This window comes from Mizuhopecten yessoensis, unplaced genomic scaffold (genome assembly GCF_002113885.1).
Source record: "Mizuhopecten yessoensis strain PY_sf001 unplaced genomic scaffold, ASM211388v2 scaffold716323, whole genome shotgun sequence".
NCBI lineage: Eukaryota > Metazoa > Mollusca > Bivalvia > Pectinida > Pectinidae > Mizuhopecten > Mizuhopecten yessoensis.
Genome location: NW_018480059.1, coordinates 601,449 through 625,046, shown reverse-complemented (window position 1 = coordinate 625,046; position 23,598 = coordinate 601,449). Strand labels below are relative to the sequence as shown.

The following is a 23,598-nucleotide window of genomic DNA, read 5'->3' as shown; positions in this document are numbered from 1 at the left end:
TCAAAACAACCGGCCTCTAGTCTACAATAGGACCACATCAACCGGTTTCTAGTCTACAATAGGATCGCATCAACCGGTTTCTAGTCTACAATAGGACTGCATGAACCGGCCTCTAGTCTTTAATAGGACCTCATCAACGGCCTCTAATCTTCAATAGGACCACATCAACCGGCCTCTAGTCTACAATAGCACTGCATTTCCCGGCCTCTAGTCTGCCATAAGACCACATCAACCGGCCTCTAGTCTACAATAGGATCACAACAACCGGTTTCTAGTCTACAATAGGACCGCATCAACCGGCCTCTAGTCTGTAATAAGACCACATCAACCGGTTTCTAGTCTACAATAGGACTGCATGAACCGGCCTCTAGTCTTCAATAGGACCACATCAACCGGCCTCTAATCTTCAATAGGACCACATCAACCGGCCTCTAGTCTACAATAGGACTACATCAACCAGCCTCTAGTCTTCAATAGGACCACATCACTAACTCTGTATAATATGAATTAATTGATCTTCATCCTTCTCTTAACAATGGGAAGTCATTGATATATATCCATATTTGTATAATTGGTACGCATCCATCTCTATATAATGTAAAGTCATTCGTCCGCATTCACCTTTGTACAAAATAAAGTAATTTGTCCGCATTCATCTCTGTACAAGGTAAAATCATTGGTATTCACTGATCCGAACCCATCTCTCTATAATGTAACGTCATTGGTCCGCATCAATCTCTGAACAATGGAAGTTCATTGATCTGCACCTATCTCTTCATAATGCAGATCCTTTGCTACATTTCTTCATGATGTAAATTCATTGCTCTATCTCTGCATAATGTAAATCCATTGCTCCATCTCTGCATAATAAAAATCCATTGATCCATCTCTGCATGATGTAAATCCATTGCGCTATCTCTGCATAATGTAAATCCATTGCTCCATCTCTGCATAATGTAAATCCATTGCTCTATCTCTGCATAATGAAAATCCATTGCTCTATCTCTGCATAATGTAAATCCATTGCTCCATCTCTGCATAATTTAAATCCATTGTTCTATCTCTGCATAATGTGAATCCATTTCTCCATCTCTGCATAATGTAAATCTATTGCTCTATCTCTGCATGATGTAAATCCATTGCTCTAGCTCTGCATGATGTAAATCCATTGCTCCATCTCTGCATAATGTGAATCCATTGATCCATCTCTGCATGATGTAAATCCATTGCTCTATCTCTGCATGATGTAAATCCATTGCTCCATATCTGCATAATGTAAATCCATTGCTTCATCTCTGCATGATGTTAATCCATTGCTCTATCTCTGCATGATGTAAATCCATTGCTCAATCTCTGCATGATGTAAATCCATTGCTCCATCTCTGCATAATGTAAATCCATTGCTCTATCTCTGCATGATGTAAATCCATTGCTCTATCTCTGCATAATGTAAATCCATTGCTCTATCTCTGCATAATGTAAATCCATTGCTCCATCTCTGCATAATGTAAATCCATTGGGCCGCATCCGCCTCTGTATAATGGGAACTATCAATCCACATAAATCTCTACGACGTTTAAAGCATGATATCAAAAGGGAATATCATTACCGACTGTGATTTCCATTTCAGGATTGTGAATATAAATCATTGTATCAAATACAGCATTTTGCGATTTTCGCCTCGTTGATCATACAATGTTATGATATCTGGTCATCGGGTGACTGTAAACACTGAATAATTGTGTCACACTTGGTGTTGTTTACACGAAGAGCTGTGTTACACTTAGTGTTGTGTTAGACTTAGTGTTGTGTTAGACTTAGTGTTGTGTTACACTTAGTGTTATGTTAGACTTAGTGTTGTGTTACACTTAGTGTTGTGTTACACTTAGTGTTGTGTTATACTTAGTGTTGTGTTAGACTTTGTGTTACACTTAGTGTTGTGTTATACTTTGTGTTACGCTTACCGTTGTGTAGCACTTTGAGTTGTGTTTTACTTTGTGTTACAGTTAGTGTTGTGTTATACTTTGTGTTACACTTAGTGTTGTATTATACTTTGTGTTACACTTAGTGTTGCTTTGCACTTTGTGTTACGCTTACCGTTGTGTAGCACTTTGAGTTGTGTTTTACTTTGTGTTACAGTTAGTGTTGTATTATACTTTGTGTTACACTTAGTGTTGTGTTGCACTTTGTGTTACGCTTACCGTTGTGTGCACTTTGTGTTACACTTAGTGTTGTGTTATACTTTGTGTTACACTTAGTGTTGTGTTATACTTTGTGTTACGCTTACCGTTGTGTTGCACTTTGAGTTGTGCTAAACTTAGCGTTGCTTAGGCTCTGCAGCGTTGACTTAAATAAGTAAACATCTGGACGCTCGATTCGAGTTCTGTCCCGTCCAATTCCACGTAACGAATTTGGTTAACATATTTCATTTCATTTATTTTGATTATTAAAATTTGAGTTTGAGAGGGGGTGTAATTATAAATTAATAATTATGTTTCTCCTCGTCTTTTCAGATAAAAAAGTACAAACAATTTTGATATTAAATCATGTTTATATGATCATCATCGTCATCAAATTATCGTTATCATCGAGATAAACCATGCATATGTACAAGTCAATAAATAATACTAGATTGATTGCAGTTCGACTCGACAAGTCTTTGGCAGATATTTAGCAGTCTGTCTGTCATGTGACACTACGTCACAATGGGCTTACAAGATAGCACTAGCACACCACATATATAAATATGGGTCAATGTCTGTTGATATTACAAACTGGGCTGGTACAATGGAGGTTTATGTCTACGTCATTTCAATACGCAATATCCGGTTCCATACCGATCCGAATGCTGCCCTTTATAACTTGTATCTGAACACGTTGATGAACCTCAAATTCTTCACTTTCAAAAAGTGTCACAGATATGTAAATCAAAGGTCATTTAATACATAATCTACAACTTCGAATATTTGTGGTTCAAGTTCATCTTTTCGATCGACAGAGCTGCCGTTTGGTGGTCTATGTCATACTTTCCTTACTCTCATAAAATCTATATACCAGCTTGTAATAATCCAAACTGTTTCAACTGAAAATTTGAATCTGACAAGCTACCTCCGCGAATGTCAGATTGCGCATGACCAGGGTGCGGTACGGAGATGTCATTTACATCCTCATCACGTGACTCACAATCTACGTCATCTTCATCATCATCATCATCATCGATTTCTACATCCTCAGATTCTGGGTCGATATCAAATACATCTATTTTATCGTCAGACTGTGCCTTTTCGCCTTTTTGGGTGACGTAGAGGCTATTCCTTTTACCTCCTTCCGACATTCTCTTCTGTGACGGCTCTGAGGAAGGTTTCTTACTTCGTTTCCATTTCATTCTTCGGTTTTGAAACCAGATCTTCACCTTAAAACAACAAAAAATAGAGTAGAAACGATTATACAGGAGCTTTAAAGAGGTTTTTGGCAAGTTATATTATTGTTTATGATATAAAATTTCGTTGATAATTTTTGTTTGTATGTTACTGTAGCAAAATCAATTGATACGTCCGACAGGTTATTTATTTACTGCCATTTTGACCTCACACATGAAATATGGAAATATCATCCTACCACACATTTACGTCAATTACTACTCCAATATCGTTTGGTCGTACTCATTAAATAGCACGGGGTTATATGTGAAAATAAATGCATCGACAATATACATCTGCTTGTCGAGGCATGCCGGAGGACAGGGCGTCATAAAGTCAATTGATTGTAGTTCTAACCAGGGAAAAGGTTTACTTTCAAGTGGCTATTTGTTTCCAAAAGAAATTCTCCGACAAACTGAACACTTATTTGGATATGTCGATGTGTTTGTCTGGAGTTGTGAGTCATATACTCTTAAATCTGATAACATTTGTGTTTTGACAAGGTGTGAATCCTAGACGGAGGTGCAATCCCTGCAAGGACATATCACCGATTGAAACATGGATTAATCAGAAATAACGACTTTGCAGAACATTACCATACATTCAAAAGTACATTTAACTCGTTTATTACGAAAATAACGACGATGTGAAAAGCCACAAAATGAAACCCTAATTGTCTACCGCCATCAGTTGTCCACTGGTCAACACGGCCATATCGCCATCCCGCAGAAAATGCCTTTCTTATTTCTCCGTGGGTGAAATTTCTCTCATTAATCAAGACGGTTGCCCGGCCTACCAGAGATAAGTACGTCTATGAGACAGCTGGATATGCATTGATAATATACAGGTGTTGTTGGGGTATTAAGAAGTGTATCCTTGTTTTCAGGTAAGGTGTAAATTTTAACCCCGAATGCTAATCCCTTCTTAAATGGAGCTTGGTGAATTCACAAATATCGTATAGTACCTTCCGATTAGTTACCTTGCAGTCCGGAATTAGCGCTCCGATATTAATCGCCCGGGGCGTTTAGACACGACCATGTTCAATTGCAGTTTTGTGTTTTCATTTGATAAAGAGTCAACACGAGGAAAATATGCAAGATAAAGGATTTGAAAGGAAAGGAAGATTAGCCACGTTTTCCTGCCTGTTTGGACTATTTTATCATAACTTAAAGGTGATTAAGAATTGAACATTTGCTAATGAGCGAAATTCCATGCCTAACTCTGACATATAGAGGCTATAGAACGGCAAACAAATAGGTTTTAAACGACGCGGAGAGGAATGAGGCGAGTAGGGGAGGAGTGAGTAAATATGCTGGGTGTACCCTCTTTATTCGGGAAGCTTCTGATAGAGTACCATTATACACCACGCTTCCTGTCTGACTATGAGCAACAAAATAATTGATTCTCCCATTTATTGAGAATTTTGAGAAAATGGGGTTTGTGAAAACAAATTTGTTTACAAAACTAAAGATTAACGCAGCGTTTTTAATAGTGAGACATTCTGTTAAATTTGATACTGTTATCGGTATTTCACAAACGAATGATATTTCTTATGTACGAAGAGATTTTCCTAGTACAAAGTAGTAGTTTATCTATAAGAAGGAAGGAACTGTTATTATTCACCACTTTAAAATTGAAATTCATATATATAGCCATAGCATGTGTGACCATGTAACACTATTAAACATAATTTTGTCAAATTTTCTAACTGTATACAAAACGTTTATGAGCAAAACAATAGTCTGATTTGTTCCTGTCATGTTTTTATCGTTATTATTTAACAAGTTTGTGTTGCTAATGTTAGCCTACCTGGGTCTCCGTGAGCATGAGCGATGTCGCCACTTCGAACCGTTTGGGTCGTGAAAGGTATTTGTTCATCTTAAATTGTCGCTCTAGCTCCAGCAATTGTTGACTGGTGAAGGCCGTCCGTGGCCGCCTCGTCTTACCAAGAAGACTAGACTGCTGTTGAGCTGCAAAGAGAGGCAATCATGTTACGCATTGTATGTTTAAAATCAGTCTACATTAGAATAATGTAGAACACAAAACAATGTAGTGATGTTCGTCTGGGGAAGAACACACCACTATTAGAAATATAAAACAAGGCTAACATTTTACTAATGTGCATTCGCATATACACTTTAAAAATAGTTTAAATACGCAGTATGCGAAAACATAAATAAATAAAGGTGTCTGATGGACTGAAAATGAACCGAAAATGTGAAAAAAAAGTTCAATACATTTTTGTATTATTATTATTTATGATATAACGTATTTCTAAAATATGTTTTTATGTATTTTCCAGAGAAATATTTATGTTTTGTGTTAAAACATAACATTATCTTCTTACGCCAATTAACGAATACTTGACACAAAAGAAAATCAGTGGATAAATATTTGAAGAGAGTGTTGAAATCTTTATTTGATTAAGCCGGTAGCTGGTAAATATGTCAGGTATGTGTATTAACTAGTCTGCATTAACTAGTCTGCAAGATATTATGCTTATTTGTATTTTTTAATTTCCATCGGTTTAAAATGTTTTTAAACTATATCAAATATTTTATGATAATGCATGTACATCAACCGAATAGTTTTATTTCATGTTGTATATTGTCAAGCAAATGAGAATTGCAAATTGGGGTCATTTTTCTTTTTTTTTAATTTTCAAAAATGGAAATGTCTCAACATTTCTCAACATGTATGATTATAATATAACACAACATGTTTTGTGATATGTTATACAATGTACAACAGAAAAGAAAAAAACAGAAAAATACTAAGCACTTGTTTAAAACATGTTATGTTATTCATTGTTCTTATAAATGAGGATTTTATAAACTATTCCTTCGGCTGTCAATACGTTTATTTTCAAGTTCATTATTTCATTAATGTGCCAAGCGTACGTACATACATGTACAATCAAAATTAAAACAATGCGTTATGTCCACCCTAACACTGGCTTATCAGACTCGTCATAGAATCAGACTTTTAACACGTTACAGAACTTATATAGAAAGAAAAATGCTCTTCCTGTTAATATTGATCAAATAAAACCCTTTACATCTCTGAGTAGTTCATTTTTAATGAAAAATACTTGCATCATCTTAATTTAAAACAGTGTTAGATTTTATGTAACAGAAATGTGTTCTTCCTGAATACATTTTACACTACACTACACGTTTTTGTAAATCCGATGTTGTATATGAACCACTGTTTTTGATGATCTACTCGTTCAATGGCAATGAGGGAGATTTGGTTTGGTTTGTTCGTGTATTACGTGTTATTAACAGCCAAGGTCATAAGAACGTGCCAGGTTTTGGTGTCGGAGGAAAACCGGAGATCCCGGAGAAAAACCACCGACCAACGCCCAGTACATGGGGGCTGCCCAATGCACGTCGGCCTCGAACCCTCGACCCAGTGTTGGAGGACTAGTGGTACCAGAATGTCAGACGCCTTAACCACTTGGCTACCGCGGAGAGAGAGAACCACGTCTAATGCTAAATAACTCTCAACGTTTGAATATCTGTAGTACTGCTTTCGACAAACAAATACGCTATTTATTAGCATCCAAAAGGTTCTAACCTTATTGCCGTTGATAATATAATTTATCCTCCTAGATCGATAGATGGCATTCCTCTCAGTTCAGCCCTTTGTTTAATTTTCATGTACAGCTTTCATTTAATCACCCCGAACGAAGTCGGGGAGACTTATTGTTATTGTTCCGTTTCTTACTTATTATTATTATTATTATTCCGCCGTAAAAGTTTCCGCGATTAATCTCAGGAACTCCTAATAGGATTCTTATCATACTTTTTTTCTTTTTTTCGGGTCAACCAACCAAGATAACCGACGCTGCCTCTGATTGACCAAAATCATATCCAGTAATAACATTCGTTCTATTTCATGGAACATAATGAAACTCGATGAAATGGATGATAACGTCACAGCGCTCGTTTTCGAGAAAAAAAAACAATTGACTTTGTATTCAAAATGGCGGCCAAATGCAGGCTTCTGATTGTATCGTCCAATTTTGAAGAAAGGTATGTAGGTGTAGTCTGGCAATACGAACACAACTGCGGTGTTCGTTTTGTAAAAAACTAAATTGCTGCGTACTTAGCAGGGGAGGGTGACTTCCGCTATTGCTCGCAATTACAATTTTAGTTCTATATTCTTTTGTTTGATTAGATTTAACAATATTTTATTACTCTTTTTCCTTGATTTCTTCAATCCAAGTTGCAATTGCGGAGTCCCATGATTTCATGAGTCTACATGACCAAACGCAGGTCTATTGTCTTAAGAGTCTATTATTTAAATAAATAAGGAATTGAACAGTTTTTATTATCTGGCCGACATTTCAGGAATTCCAATCCATTTCATCACTCAGTTATTGCTTAATGACTTTCCTTAGATCACTCAAAACAGGTTTTGTGCTAAATCGTAAACACTCCTTTTACTTGTTCATATTGCATAATTCCACAGTTTAAACACGTTGCAGGTTAAACGAAATAACAACATTCAATTAAAAGAATTGCACATGAAATTTACAAAAACATATCTGTAATATAAAACATTTCTTTAGCATTAAAGTACTTTACAAACAATACTTTTCTAGCGGATTTACAAGTTTACAAACTGAATGTTTCACGCCCAAATTTTCATCAAACCAAAAACTGAAGTATTGAATACTTGTTGGGAGTACTGGTACATTTACTGTAACTATAACCTGTTAATGAAACAAATGCTTCTTTTTTCTAAATTCGAATGTTTTGTCTTGCCGTAGTTTTTCCCGCATTTCTACATAAATACGTTTTCAATATATTTTCTGTGGATGTCTTGTATTGGACAAGAAGTAAAGAGAAAGATACTGGTAATATATTTGACGTCTACACCTAATACCTCTATTATGTCTTTATTACGTAATATTAATTTTGAATCTCTGGTATATAGAAGATGTATTTTTCATCCTTTTCATATAGAAATTAACCTTTTCAAGAACACTTATCTTTTCCTTTGGTTCACAATCACATAATCCGTGACTTGACTTTTAACAGTCGTTTTAAAATGTTCCTGCTCCATCAAATATAAAACATCAGTCAATAAATACACTCGGTATCACTTTCCGATTGTAAAATGCTTGACTATCAGAAGGAACGATAGAATTTTTTTTCAATAATGCGATCCCCAATCATGTCGCTGAAAGATACTTGCGTTTTCCTTTTACTTTTGGTTATTTTATGTATGTTTGGCATGCATTACTCTTTTTGACTTTCTGCATCAACACACTAAACTTTTAAATGAGTACGTCTTTAGTTCGTAGTCCACGTGATTGACAGATAAAATCTACTCTGATAGTTTCAGAAGTAAAACGAACAAGTGTTGATTAAACAATTATGTGCCTAGACATGTCAGTGTATTGGTTAATATCAAAACTAAAGGTGTTCTGTATTGAAACAATGGAAGTATTTTTTAATCTAGAGATTAGCCTCAAACTGTACATTATGTGCGCGAGGACAGTTGCTGGCCTTTACATATCCCGACCTGTCATCTTACACACACATGATACAATTTTCGGCTTATGTTCTTAAGAAATATATATATATATACCCATGTATATTATTGGTTGTCAAAGAAGTTATATCAACGGTAAATTCCATGTTATACTGGATCCTTGCAAATGTATGTTTGTAGGATACAAATTAATTACAATCGGTATATGGGGCAAGGAGGTAATTCCAACAGTGTAGACAATATGAGGTTGTCAAATTTTCGGAACAATCCGCTTCTGTACCGAGACACAGAAAACACAGAACACTTCAATTACATAAAAAATTATACTAATAACAGTAGTTACATCTTATTACATGTCTTTGTTGTCTTTACGTAAAAGAAGTTTTCTGTGTTTTTCTGGGTGTCTGACAGTCTCATTTGTCTACACTGTTAGAACTACTCCCTCGACCCATTTTGTTATATTTGGGTGAGGCAAAACCTGTTTATAAATATTCTTCAACATGTAACGCTAACATGTATGAAAGATCATTAAATATTGTTAATATCCGTTTAAAAATAGTACATGCCCCGCTCATATACATAGATGTCAGCATATACATAGTATGTATTTTTCATTAAATAATTAACTTGTTTTGACACGGATTTACACAAGCACTCTAACATATTTCCTAACGATATGAAATACAATCTACATGATCATACATGTGTTTAATGTGTATAATGTGTTTAATGTGTATGATGTGTATGATATGTATGATGATTTCTAATACAAAATATATCTTATGCAACACAGTTGCCCTGCTCATCTTTGAGAAAACGACTGAGATTAGGTGGAAGAATTTGGTAATGATGATGATGATGAATGTGATCTTATATTAGTCCGATACAGCTATTTTATAAACTAAAATACATGTCCCTGTTTCAATTCAATACTAATGACAAGCATGACAAATCGGAAACATTAAGGCCATAGAGTGAAAGTTGTGGCATGGTAAATTACCCATAAAAGCACTTCAGTATTTTCAATCAATGGTAATGTTGAACATTCTGCTTTATTTGCCGTTCCGGAATCTAATTATATTTGTCAACAATCTACTAATTAGCTCTCGAAGTATAACGGAGGAGATCAAATAAAGGCATGCTCGGTTAGAGAAGGATTATATGAATAGACATGGCCTCCGTTTCCCAGACGGTGAAAACGTAGTCATGCGGAAAATCTGAATTCGCATAAATTCTATTAATGTATTGGCTGCGGTGAGGAGAACAGATTCTAATGAATAAAGCGGTCACATATCATCGCGTCCTCAGTCGCCGATGGGGCCATGAAAGAGTAATTTTCAACATATTTGGGTTTTTTTCTATTTTATTCGCTGCTATTTGTTTTCTTTAGATAACTTTTTTATGTACCTGTTTTTTATTGTTATTCTTTTTAATCGTAAATGTTATTCAATTTATTTCATATAAGTCGAATAGTTATTTTGTATAGTTTAAAACATGTTGATGGATTGATAAATTCGTCACTTCAGTTTCCCTTCCGTGTGCCCCTATAACAGTTTCTCGCTACATGAAGACAGTATAATGACACTTCTCTTCCTGTTGTTTCTTTAGTATTAATTAAATTATCTTTCTTTGGACAGATTTTTTATCCAATGATTAAATTCGTTTCCCTCGTTATCATGATAATTAATTTCCTAACAGTTTCGTTCCGCTTCATTTCCAATTAAATTGTAATCATTTAACCAGTCGGCGATGACAAGAGTACTTTACTCAAGTGGTTACAATTAACCATAAAGAGCTTGAACTGAACCCCAGAAATATGTCGATACATTTCACGCTGGAGTTAGTCTTTCTTATGAAGGTACATCAGGCAAATTAGAGAGAAAATATCATCATCTAATGTACCACTAACTTTTCAATAACATCAGATCATCAACATAATAACTTTCTTTCACACATTAAATTCCAATCATAGAAATATTGATGAAAGCAAAATACTTATAAAAAAAATCATTTATTAATCACATTAATTATAATTATAATATAGTTCATCCATGGTCCGTTGTTTTTTTTACCGTAAAAGAAAAGGAAAGTAAATATCAAGTTATCAACTTTGTAACTTTTCAAATCATTCATCATAAAATCATGTCAAACAATTTAGTCGTCAGAACTAAAGTCATACCAAACACTTTAATCCTTAAAAAAAACATACCAAACAATAAAGTCATAAAATCAAAAGTCATACCAAACAATTTAGTCATTAAAAAAACATACCACACAATTAAGTCATAAAATCAAAAGTCATACCAAACAATTTAGTCATAAAAACTAGAACCATGACAAACAATTTAGTCATTTAGACTAAAGTCGAACCAATTAATTTAGTTATCTAGAATAAAGAAAAAGTTAAGCTCAATCTATAGACGTGTTAAAACAACATGGTTTTTAAAGGATAATATTTGATAAAGATAGAATGCGTATGCAAGTTTTTCAAATCCTGTCAAACAATACAAAATTATTTGAAATTCGAATGTGCTCACACATATTGCTTCTATATAAAATTGTTTAAATGGAATTAATTTTAAGTTTCCAATATTCTCGTTTACACGATAAATAAACTATATATTGGAACTTATTTCTTACTTAAACTTGGGTGAAGCTAACACAGTTGAGTGTTTAAACAGAGAACAACACGTCTCATAAAATTTTCAGACATTGAATTATAAACCAAAGCAATTAAGTTTGGGTAACCTGTGAAGAGATAGTTGAAAGAGCCAGAGGTAAGACAAACTCGATTAAAACAGAATCTTGACCCCTCCAGCCATCAATTCGAAATCGCAATATATAATTCTGATAGACAAAACCTCTTATCATTTTTTTCAACGAATTGAATACAAATCGGCGTCTTCCCAGTTGGAAATTATTCAATTTAGCATCGATTTTTGCCTGCTAAAGTCTGGAAGGCTTCCTGTACATTAGATTCATGTATGTCCGAAGTGGGACTTGTTAAACTTAAATCAATTTTACCTTACGCTTTTGTGATTACTTTTATTATATTAAATTTAATTCCGCTATATTTTCTATTTAGACGAAAAATGTTGCGACCCTGTCAGTCGGTACCACATCTCGGTCACGACAAAAGCTGTGGCCGGTTTTGATTGATTACACGCGCTGAGTGATGTCAGTCGCTAGTACACCACTACAATACTGTTTGTCGCTGTGCTTTTTAATCTTCGGTTTTAATTTGTCGGATCAAGTGGATTTAATTCTGGAGGAAATAAGTTGATTAGTTAATTTGCCCTATCGTTAGTAACTTAAGGAATCATTCTGGAGAGCTTTCCTCGCCTTCCTTTTGTGTTCCGACCACAGACGCTATTGAGAAGCCAATTCAGTCTTTACATCCGAAGAGCCCGTCTCCTTTTCAGCCTTTCTCATGCAGATTTGATTAATCTGGCGAGCTTGCCCTATGGTGGCAAAACCAAATACAAATTGTCACTAATGTTAGGCTAAATCGACTGTCTCGGAGGCTAATAGCTGGCGAATTGAAAATTGAATTAGCAAATTGCGCTCCTTGCGCCCGTTACAGCGCCGCTTTAATCATGCCGTGATAAGCCTGTGTTGTTGACATTTACAAATGAAATACAATCTACCAGATGCCGCCAATACACTCTCTACATTCGTAATGAAATTTTACTACCAAATTTTCCCGTCATTTCTTCGCCTCTTTCCTGGCTAATGAATTACGGTCGGTCTCCAGTGCATTACCGAGAAATAGCGATACAGAGACAAACTATAGAATCCACTAGAAACGATTTCTGTCGTTTAGGGGTGAGGCGTGACGCGCGAGAGGATGAAATGGCCAATTCTTCACTCGATGATGGTCAATTTGCGTCGCTGAACTCTATCATTGTTAGAGGTAACTAGTCGTGTAATTTAAGAATAACATTCCTACAGAACGATGTATGAAATATCGTGTTGATAGTAGGAGAGCCACGCTAGGACACCATTGGCAGGACGGGACCAATGGAGGGCGATTCTCTTACGTGCTATCAGAGCGATCTTAAACAATATATATATATGTATAAAGGAACGATGAAGTGCCAAATTCTTAATTCTGTATTCTGTCATTGATATTTTTACAAAATTGCTAAAATTTGGAACCACTGTATAAATCATACTTAGTTCGGAACGGGATGCGCACTGTATTTGATTAGCGAGTAATAAAGAAAATGTGTTTGGTCATTACTTTGAATTTTTGAATATAATTCTGGTTTTAATCAAACTTACTCTCAGGAAAGAATACAGGTACATTAGTGCTTCTGCATTACATGTATTGAAGGGCATTCAGTACGCGGGTGTGGCGTGCAGGGGCCATGTGACAGGAAAACAAAATGGCTGCGCCGTTAATAAGTCCCTTGAATCGAAAACACGGCACGACCCACAGTACGGATCCATGTGTTATCTTCGTTAATTTTGATCGAAATGAAGTAATGATGGATAAGAAATCGTAATATTCGTCAGCTTATGATATAAGAATCTCCCGAAACCGTCCCCGAGCGTGTGTGAACCATTAGCCGGACATGTCGTTCCCGTACGTTATCGGCAGTAGATGCCGCTATCGGTCATCTTTAATGATGTTCAACTTAAGATAAAATTTATCAATCATTAAAAGATCACGACGTTCTCCTTGCCCACTACACAAGTATTATGTCACAGACTTAAGATTTGTTGGGAATTACAGATAGACGCGTATCTTGTGAGATGAGGTCCGCGCAGACTACCAGATAAAGTCATTGAACTCCTTCGAGTGTAAATTTATATTTATTTCCGACGATGCGTATCATTTCACGCTTTTTGCGGTGGCTCCGATGATTTGATTTGTAATGGAGAAAGAAATATTTTCATTCCGAATCTGTTACAAGAAAACTTGTTCATGGACTGTTTCCGAATCCATGAGTAATATTTTCAGTTGGAAATAATTTGCCCTTTGAATGTAATTTGTCATTTGCAAAAACGTTCAAACTAAATTGCATGGAAGAGTTCTCAAATATAGGGCCACTTACAACAGACAATAGCATTTATATCAAATACCAATTATACCAATTTTTCTAAACATCATTTGTCGCTTACCTAATTAAAAATGTATACAATTAAAGAGTTGAAATTATGGTTAAAATTGTTATACCTTTTAAGTCATTTAACCTGTTATATATAATGTTAGATTGCTACCACGTGCGTTAGCGGGTTAGACAGGTACAATCAGGGGTACATTCTGGCTCGGTTTCCAAACCGATTATTGTACTCGGGGCTGACTAACACTGTAGGCGGATGATCACTTTTTTTTTGTAATTTGTCGTTAAGTTGTTTGAGGAGAAAGTCGACAGGAGATGGCAATAGCTAGGCATCCTCAGCATCTTAAATCCGATCTCGTTATTTAGAAACAATTTAAAGTGTTAAGATAAGCTGTATTCAAAACAAATGGCTTAAAATCGTTTCTTATATTGGCCAAATAGTTTCTTGGTGTATTAATTTCCACACGTTAAAACAATTTTCATATTTTTCACTGATAATTCCCGTTCAATTGTCAAACGAGATAACTATATAAACGGTAGGTGTTTACTCAGGTAGGACGTTGTTACCTGTGTACCTGACATCGGCGGGCCCTTTGATGTGCCCAGGTGTTAAGGCTGGCACTTTATAACTACATATTAAGGGAGCTTTGAGGTTGTAAATTGACGTGTTTTGTTGACAAATCTGCCTCAAATCGTGCTCTAGATGCTGAAATACCAGCGTGCGTTAATAAATGTCACATTTTATTTGATAGGGCTGTATCTAACACCGACCCAAACCATATGGTATTAATCACGTGATCAGCTAGCTTTAAACATAGTATTTGATTCTCAAGTCCTTTTCTTTCAAAGCGTGCACATCAAGCATAGTTTTAACGGTACATGTTAACATATCATTATAATAAAACAACAATTCAGACTACAGAATGCAGTACTTGGGAAGGATTAAAGCCAGAATGGGGCCCCCTTCCGTTAGCCTTATTAGGATGTCAAGCTGACCAATCAAGGCTCATTTTGACAGATGGGAGGGTCCTTGAGTCTTTCAGAATGATTAAACTACAATAGAACTATCAATGACCGCGAAACCGCCACTCCAGGGATTAACCCGGAAAATTCAGTCGCTATCAATCATTCCGTAAATACTTTTGCCTGTATTTGTGTAAACGGCGTGAACTGACAGCGTTTACACACCAAGTGATTAAGACTTAACCTGACATGATCTGAAAACAGCATGACGTTCGGAAGTGAACGGCGTAAATTGTTTACGTTTTATTTATCATTAATTAGTTCTCTTACACGAAACTTTTATCGAATTTGATATTAATTAATATATTTTTATTAAAAAAAATGCTCATTCATTTTGGATAAGGAATGAAATCTATCATTCCCCAATAGAAAATACTTTATAAATATATAAAGAAATCTATTTCAAACTTTAGGTCGCAAATGTAACAATGCATATTTTTATGTCACAGCAATTGAATATTAAAAGAAGCAATAACTGTACTTTACTTATTTCTGATATAGAGTAGATTTAGATGTGCGTGTTATGCAATTGAATCTGATGAAGATCAAGATGCTACAATGCTACACAGCTTCTGTAGAGTCCTGAGATACGGTTCACAAGGCTATGATAGTAAAGACGCAGTATTACTAAATACCTTTACCGATGTGCACGGTTCACATCACCACATATCAACCAGAACACACTATCAATGGCATGTCATTGTGTTTGTTGTTCATCAAAATATCTAAAATGTTTTATAATACCTCTCACACATCATTTTAAACTGTATGTATCGTGACCATATAATGATTAACCAACGCCTATGACCGCTAATTGGTGCTTTTTAGCGACCATAATTTCATTGATCGAGCGAACTAACGCGTCACTAGTTCTACTGGAGTGTGCAGCTAGTTGTAGGTTCTTGAGAAACAGGACACAATACATGTATGTTTAACCAGAAGAAAAATGCCAAAACAATTATATTCTTAAGTCAACTTTTAGCTGGAATATACCTAACAACACTGTCTGACGGAAATTTTAGTTAAGCATTGCTCTGTGATATTATCCTGACAGTAATGCTTAGGGTCCTAACACGTTTCTATTAACTATCAGCCTGTAAAACATGTTTAGGATAGCTTGTGATAGACACAAGCAGAAGTAATGAAGCAATGTACATGTAATATACAATTGATTAAAAAACTCACATCGGACATTAAAGAATGAAAACAAAACAACAGCGAAAGATGTCTTCTTCTAATCTACAAAAGTTTCGGAGCAATTCAGACATAATTTTTGATTATTCAACATTTGGAGTACCACTGATAATTTCTAAACTATCTAAGGGGCCATATGATACAGCAAAATGTTTACTTTGTTTGGCATTCATTCTGCATCGACAACTTAAATTTAAAGTGGATACTTTCTTACTTCATATTTGTGATAACTATTTCCAGAAAAAGTGCTGGTGTCGATCAGTCCCCGAGGTGTGCCGTAACCTTGGGGCGGGAATTTATTTTGGCACGGTTAATACAAACTATCAGTTTAAGACAAAAATTATCTGATGCAGCCAAAGGATTTTGTAAATGTGTACGTGTAATAAAGGGTGAGATAGGTACTCGTCTTTTTGCTGCATTCTACATAGGTTTGGAATTTTTTAGATTTTGGATTTTCATTCGATTGACCTACTTACTACTGATGAGTCTTACAGCGATGAAATTGTCGTGTGTCCTAGAAAATAGTTTCCTTTATTTGGTAACAGACTAAATATTTATACTTCTCGTAATTATTTTACATACAAGTTGATGAAATCTGGAAGTTGAATTATATTGTCTTCATGTACACAATTAGACACAGGATGCTGAATTTTGGTTCTATCGTGTAGACGTCTACTTGGTCCGTTTTTGTATTCAGTTTCTACTCTTCGCCACGTTGCCATGCTATGTCCGGAGTTTTTAGAGCGATACCGTTATCTGTATTGTCGGGGGACTAAGCCCTGTTCTCACTTCTGTTATACAGACGGGGATTACACGGGTTTTACCTCACCTTTCGTCTATCGTTCATTCAAAACTACCCATTAGAATGTTATCAAGTCTGTATCAGCCAAATGGATTTCGAATCCAAAGGGAAGGTGAAAATCCAAAATGGCCGCCTTTGTATTTCAGATCCGTCCCGCAGTACAAAGCAGGCATGTGCCTTTGAAATGCTGCGCCATCTTCTAACGTGTTTCGATGGTCAGGATTATGAGTACATAATTGGTTTACGAGGAACTTAATGATACAGTAAATCTGGGAATTAGCGGGGAATTACGGAGATTAAAGTGGAGTGTTGTAGAGAGTTAGTTACAGGATTTCTGACAGGTATGAACGGTCAAGGGGGCACCCGTTGAGAGCGCAAAGGTGTTAACAAAACAACGAACTTACAATGTACCATAATCGATACACAGTAATATAATAAACAATGGCAACCGAGTGAAATCAGATATGTTTTGTTCGCTAACTGATACATTACGGTACAATAGTTGTAGAATTCACATCCGTAAATATTATCATAATTATTGCCGCACTGTGAATTAGTTAAATCATAAAAACCGAGTTAGCTCGATCACCATCAATACTGAAAAATATATAGACTCAGCACATTTTGAAATCATAGTCGGATCTTAATAACTCGAAATTATCCAAATAACTTTGAGATACATTAAATAAGTTCAGAGATATCTGATTAAAATGAAATATGCTCTTCGAGTTAAACTGTGGATTCATCATGTTCAGTGTTAGTAAAAACGAATGGCCACCGGCCGGTGTATGTTATACCTAACAATTCAAAACACAAGTAACTTTTTGACATTTATATATATATATATATATATATATTATTTTTTATTTTTTAAGTGTAACACGGACCTGACTTTTGTTGTGGGATTCTTTATGGCCTTAATGACCAATGACCAAGTGTGACTGTTGCTATTTAAACAACGTTTTGATTATGTACCTCTTCGATATCATTATTTTTAACAAAATTGAACCTGTTTATCAACAACCAAACTCTAAAACTACACGACAGAATGTTGGGCTAATTGAAAGGTTCATTACCGCCTTCTGTCCTTTTTATTTGTTAAAGTTATTGGCGGTTTGAAGATTAGCGCCCTTGAACTTACGAACTTTACGAAACTTAGAATTGGTGAAAATCGAACAACTTCAAAATATGTTAAGTATTATAATAGAAATCTTTAGCTTAAAACTGTGTGATTAATGCATATTTACTAGCATTTTATTTTATTTCAAACAAGTTCCTTCGTGTTACTGAATGCTAAATGGAGATTGCTTTATAACTTGTAATAACCTGTGTTTAATCCATTTTACCGGTTTTGTTGAATAAAATATGTTTGATGTCAAAGCCCTAAGCTAGCTGCCTGACTCATTGTTCCTAAACACCCGATAAGGTTGTAACAGAAGCTTCACAACTCGTGAACGTTCTTAAGCATGAACATCTAATTTCGTTAATTTTAAGATTTAAAAAAAACGGGGGCGAAAATGAAAAACAAAATCACCAGTTTTGGAACCTCTATTTTTGTAATGCCAAAACAAATATTTCAGAGTATTTTTAATAATACAAAAAGTAGGATTTAAATTTCTGCAAACTATTTTTTACTGATTCTTCCTTTCATATAAATGCACATTTTTTCATTGAGTGCATAAAGTCCTGAAGCGTTAAGTGACCATATCTGTTAATAGGACAAAATAAAGATAAAAATATACCAAGCTTGAGTTACCGATACAAGTTACCACTATTTTCATAGACACAATCCGATAATGTTCGTTAAAAAATCCAGTAAACAAACTATTTTTGAAGTGATGTGTTTTCCAATATTTGTCAGAGGTTCATATCTATCAAACTAACCCTGTTACTGTAGGAGGAAAATATACTGTCAGTCTCAGAAAAATAATTCCCTCCATAAAGAGCATTTTCATCGTAAAAGTGAGTGAATATTCCCTTATCAATTAATTAATAAGGCACAAATTCCGGATAAACCGAAGCTCCTAGCAACATGCAATTGATTGAACAATTGTTTTACAGTTGCATGTACGGAAATGAAATAAAAAGACCACATCAGGTTTTTAGCAATGAGAAATCAATGCTATGGGCTGTATAGTGTTGGTGTTTGTAGAAAAGTTTTCGTTTTTAATCAAAAGGCTTTTATCACATAACTTTATAAAACCGTTTCTTAGTTCTAAGTCAGGCATCGCCAGCTCAACAAAACAATTTTATTAAATGAAGTAAACATTTAGACATGTTGTTGCTTCTTCTAATTTAACTACTTGTAGTTGAAAATAATCGCATTTATTTAAATGTGTTTAGTATTTAATTTTACTCTAACAATAACTTTTACCTAAGCTCTCCATTGATTTAAACAGCACATGCATCATTGAAAGTGGTAACCTTCTGTAAAAATCTGATTTCAATTCGTTTTCAATTTCAAGTTAGGGTAACTAATTATAGCTAGATTATACCGAAGTAGAATTATATCATATTTCTAATATTCAAAATACAATATGGGGTAATGCATTAGAAATTATTATTTAAGGAACCCATTAATCAAAAGATACAATGATGGACAGATATTAGGATGTTGTACAGGTTGTTTTGGGATATTTGCATTTAGTGTTTAGTGGGAAGAAACAGTTAATTATTTTTTTGTCTTTAAATATTATCGTTAAATAAGCTAAAATAATATTTATTTCAATGAAATGTAGTCTTACATTAATTATCATTGGAATATGTCCACTTTCCATAACTGTGACTGACTAAGCCAAACATCAGACGAAAACAAGATGTGTGAACAGCGTTATAATAATTTTGTAAAAACAATATCACTTTTATGACAATACATGTATCCGAAACTGATGGCAGAAATGATCCAGAAGGACGATAAATAATCGAAATAAAAGCTTTGTTTCCACTAAGATGTATCCGGATTCCAATCCAGTGTCTTCACATTAAAGGATGCGAGAAACAGAACTCAATGGGTAGTTAAGGTCGCTGTTTGTTAGTAAGTGTATTGTGGGTTGTTATGTAAGTAAAGTAATTATTTCTGTGAATTTGATTGGATAGAACATATACTGTCTCAAAATATACCAAACTTCCACTGTAACAATTCCAATGTTTAAATCACAGAAAAAAATAAGGTTCTTGTGAAAACTGATTCTTGGAATATAGAAACAATATCCCACAATACAATCCCAAAAATATACAATATTCTACAATATAATCCCAAAAATAAATGATATGTAGTAATATCATCACAATAAAAAAAAAACATACGAGAATAACATAATTAGGTGGGTTTTTTTTTAAATTACATTGTGTATATTTCATATAGTTTTCTTTAAAAAAATTAGCCAAAGCGTTTTAAGGTGTGATAAAAAAAAATGAGAACGACTTAACGAGATATTTTGGGTTTAATAATTCATGCGTCGAATAATAAATTTTATTTTCTGTTGTTGAAACATAAAAAAAAATCAGTGTATATTATTTTCTTAATTCACAAATATAAACTTACACAATTATGAGTTAACATTTGTAAGAGGGTTCATGTTTCCTTGTCTACGAATTAGATAAAAAAAAAAATCATTAGATTTCCTTTCGTTCACATTAAAATAAAGTAGCCATACTTGATGTAGGGGGACAAACTAACGCTTGGTGATATGCTATCATAATACAAAGGCATCGCCGTGTTAGGCCTAATAGTGAACTTCGTGATTTATTTTGATTTAAAACGTAAAAATTCGTTCGATACATTTCTGGTGGACATTCGAGGAGATTTCAATTATTATTTTTTAACACTCATGATACAATTTCTTTTAAAATTAATATTAATACTATTAAATTATTTTAGAAGTTATTTCAACAAACAATTAATTACAGACCATATAATATCCATATCGGGTTTTTTTATTTATATTTTTAATAGTTTGACAATAAACTGTTAATAACTTTTTTTTTTTAAATGTTCCCATTTGAGAGGAAATACATGTTCAGCTTTCCATCACTGCATGCATATATACAGATATGATTTAGTTTGTATAACAGCTGAGCAATCATAATACACGAAGCCGTACTTTTACGATTTTCTGTTCTATATATGATATTTTTTGTTTATTCGATGTAAATAGTTAAAACACAATAATTTTTAGAAATATAAATTGTTTAACCGGTAATTTTTAATAACTACGAACTCCTCTGTTATTATATATTAATAAGTTGTTAGTTGTTTAACAGGTAGTTGCCACAAAATCTGCTGTTAACATGGGCGAACACAGAGTATCGATAGCCTGCTTCTACACAGATATACATATATATATGTATGCGTACACTATCGATAGAAACACCCCAAATGGATAATTTCAGTGGATAGTTCATATCAACTTTTAGAAATCAGATTTCTCGATATTTTGCACATATCATGATATTCTACTTGCACTAAAACCAATATGTTTAAGCTAGTTTCTGCCCCCTATTTATCCCTATGAAATATTGTTGACGTAGTACAATGTATCCTCTCAATACTATCACACTGACTAATAAAGCACCACTTAACATACAGCTAGATTAAAGAACACAACAAATGCTATTCCCTGTGTTACCCGTTTCTCTACCCTCTTCCCCAACCAATGACGTCACTCACCCGTGTAATCCATCATACGAGGCATCAACATGCCGCCACGTGCAAACCACTCATTCAGGTATGGTTGGATGTTTTGCGCGTGCTGTGAGAGTTTATACGCGTGATCCGCAGGACTGTGAAAAGCACTTCCGGAAAACATAGGCATACCACTTCCGCCCCCATTGTGGCCACCCGTATGTCCGTTAAATGCACCATACATCTGTTGAGCGTGAAGGAGGCCTTGAATTGCGACCGAATGTTGATGCATTAGGGCCGGATGTTGCGTATTCAAAAGTCCGGGTCGGGGAATAAACGTTCCGGATGTGAAACCACCAGATCCAGACGGGGACAGACTTGAGTCAGGGCTGTTACTTCGGTGGCTGGAACCGGAAGACGAGGGTCGGGGAGACCCTAAGGGTACCACAGGCGATACTAACGGTGACTTCGAATGAAAACGTTGGTCTGAGTCTGAAGTTTTCTTGGGTGTTGAAACGGAAGATGATTTTGACAATAAAGCGTCAATGCTGAATGATTTACGAGAATTATCCATCTTTGTTGTGTAATGCATCAGAACGTCTCAGCTGTATATAACCTTTATTTCATTGAAATATCAGAAAATTTATACACAAAATGTTTGTTGTTATCTCGATATAATGTCCAAAAACAACTTCATTTCTTTGATTCAAGTTTATCAAATACAACTTCAAAATATCACCCCAGCCCGTAGTAAAGTTGGTTTATCTCCACTAACACAGAGTTGTGATTGTTTTCCAAGCTAATAATGAGTCGTCCGGATAAAACACACTTCCTCTCGCCTCATATCTTGGATCATTTACTACACAAATCTTCAATGTCCAGAAAAGTCAAAATATTTATGCCAAACGTCACACCGTGCCACAATTTACCAGTCCAAACACCTCGACAACATTTGATAACGAGAGCACCCTCAAAGATTATATCTCCCGTTATGATCATTAGCATAAAGGGGCGGAGCTATAGAATCTTATGTAAATAACGGAACCGCAGCACGCTGTCGATATCTTTCCTATGCTTCTGATTGGCAGATCAGTAAATAGTTTTATCATTGTGTTCGGCTACCGAATCTTGTAAGGAGATTTTCTTTGTTGAAGATTTGTTGCAAGTGTATCGTATTTGGTAATAATATTTCAGTGGATGGATTAAACCTTAATGAATTACATCTTAGGTAAACAAAAATATCATCTAATCTAATTCTTAAACTTGTGTTTACATTGGCAATTTATGAAGCCGTCTCATTTTCCGGTGATGGAAATATTTGTTTAATAGTTTTATAACAATCAGACACATTTCTTTTTCTTCGAGAAATCTCAATATAATTTAACGTTTTCATTTGTAACGATCAAAAACAAACTATGTTTAAACTATATATAAGTTTACTCAATTGGTTTGATTGTAATTGAGCGAAATTGCATTCTTCTCATTATCCTCAATGTCTGTATCCATCTGCTTGGAATCCGTATCCAACTGGTCCTTAATAACTGGTATTGTCGATGGGCCGTAAAGCAATACAAAAAGGGAAACACGCAAACAAAACAGTCTAGAGTTGAACAACCTCTAACGGATTATTGGTTAATGGCTGAGGAGTAAATATTACTATAAAAATGGTCCGGTATTTTCTTTTCTATTTACCATCCGACTCAGTAGTCTGATCAGCTAGGCTTACTATTGTTTTCAGTTGATTAGTTCAGGTGTTCATTATCTTTGGGTTTACAGGTTACGGTTTTGTCAGTAAACCAGCTGACTGATTCAAATACTGGCTCAAATATCAGTTCATAGTCTAATTCTGTTGATCATAAATGGTGTGTTATTTAGCCACAATCTGGTGTCCAGGACAAACACAATAATAGCTTCGTCAAAAGTCGGAGAATATTGAAGAAAACTTAAAAAATAGACCACAAT

At 34.8% G+C, this 23,598-nt stretch overlaps 1 protein-coding gene across 1 annotated transcript; it reads right to left on the bottom strand.

Moving 5' to 3' along the window:
- Positions 1 to 2,551: 2,551 nt before the first annotated feature.
- LOC110443067 (motor neuron and pancreas homeobox protein 1-like) lies at positions 2,552 to 22,570 on the bottom strand. Its single transcript, XM_021487041.1, has 3 exons — positions 21,682 to 22,570; positions 5,229 to 5,389; positions 2,552 to 3,412 (listed from the first exon to the last, which is right to left on the bottom strand). Exons 1-3 carry the CDS (start codon positions 22,226 to 22,228, stop codon positions 3,047 to 3,049), a joined length of 1,074 nt encoding a protein of 357 aa, XP_021342716.1. The 5' UTR covers positions 22,229 to 22,570; the 3' UTR covers positions 2,552 to 3,046.
- Positions 22,571 to 23,598: the final 1,028 nt, after the last annotated feature.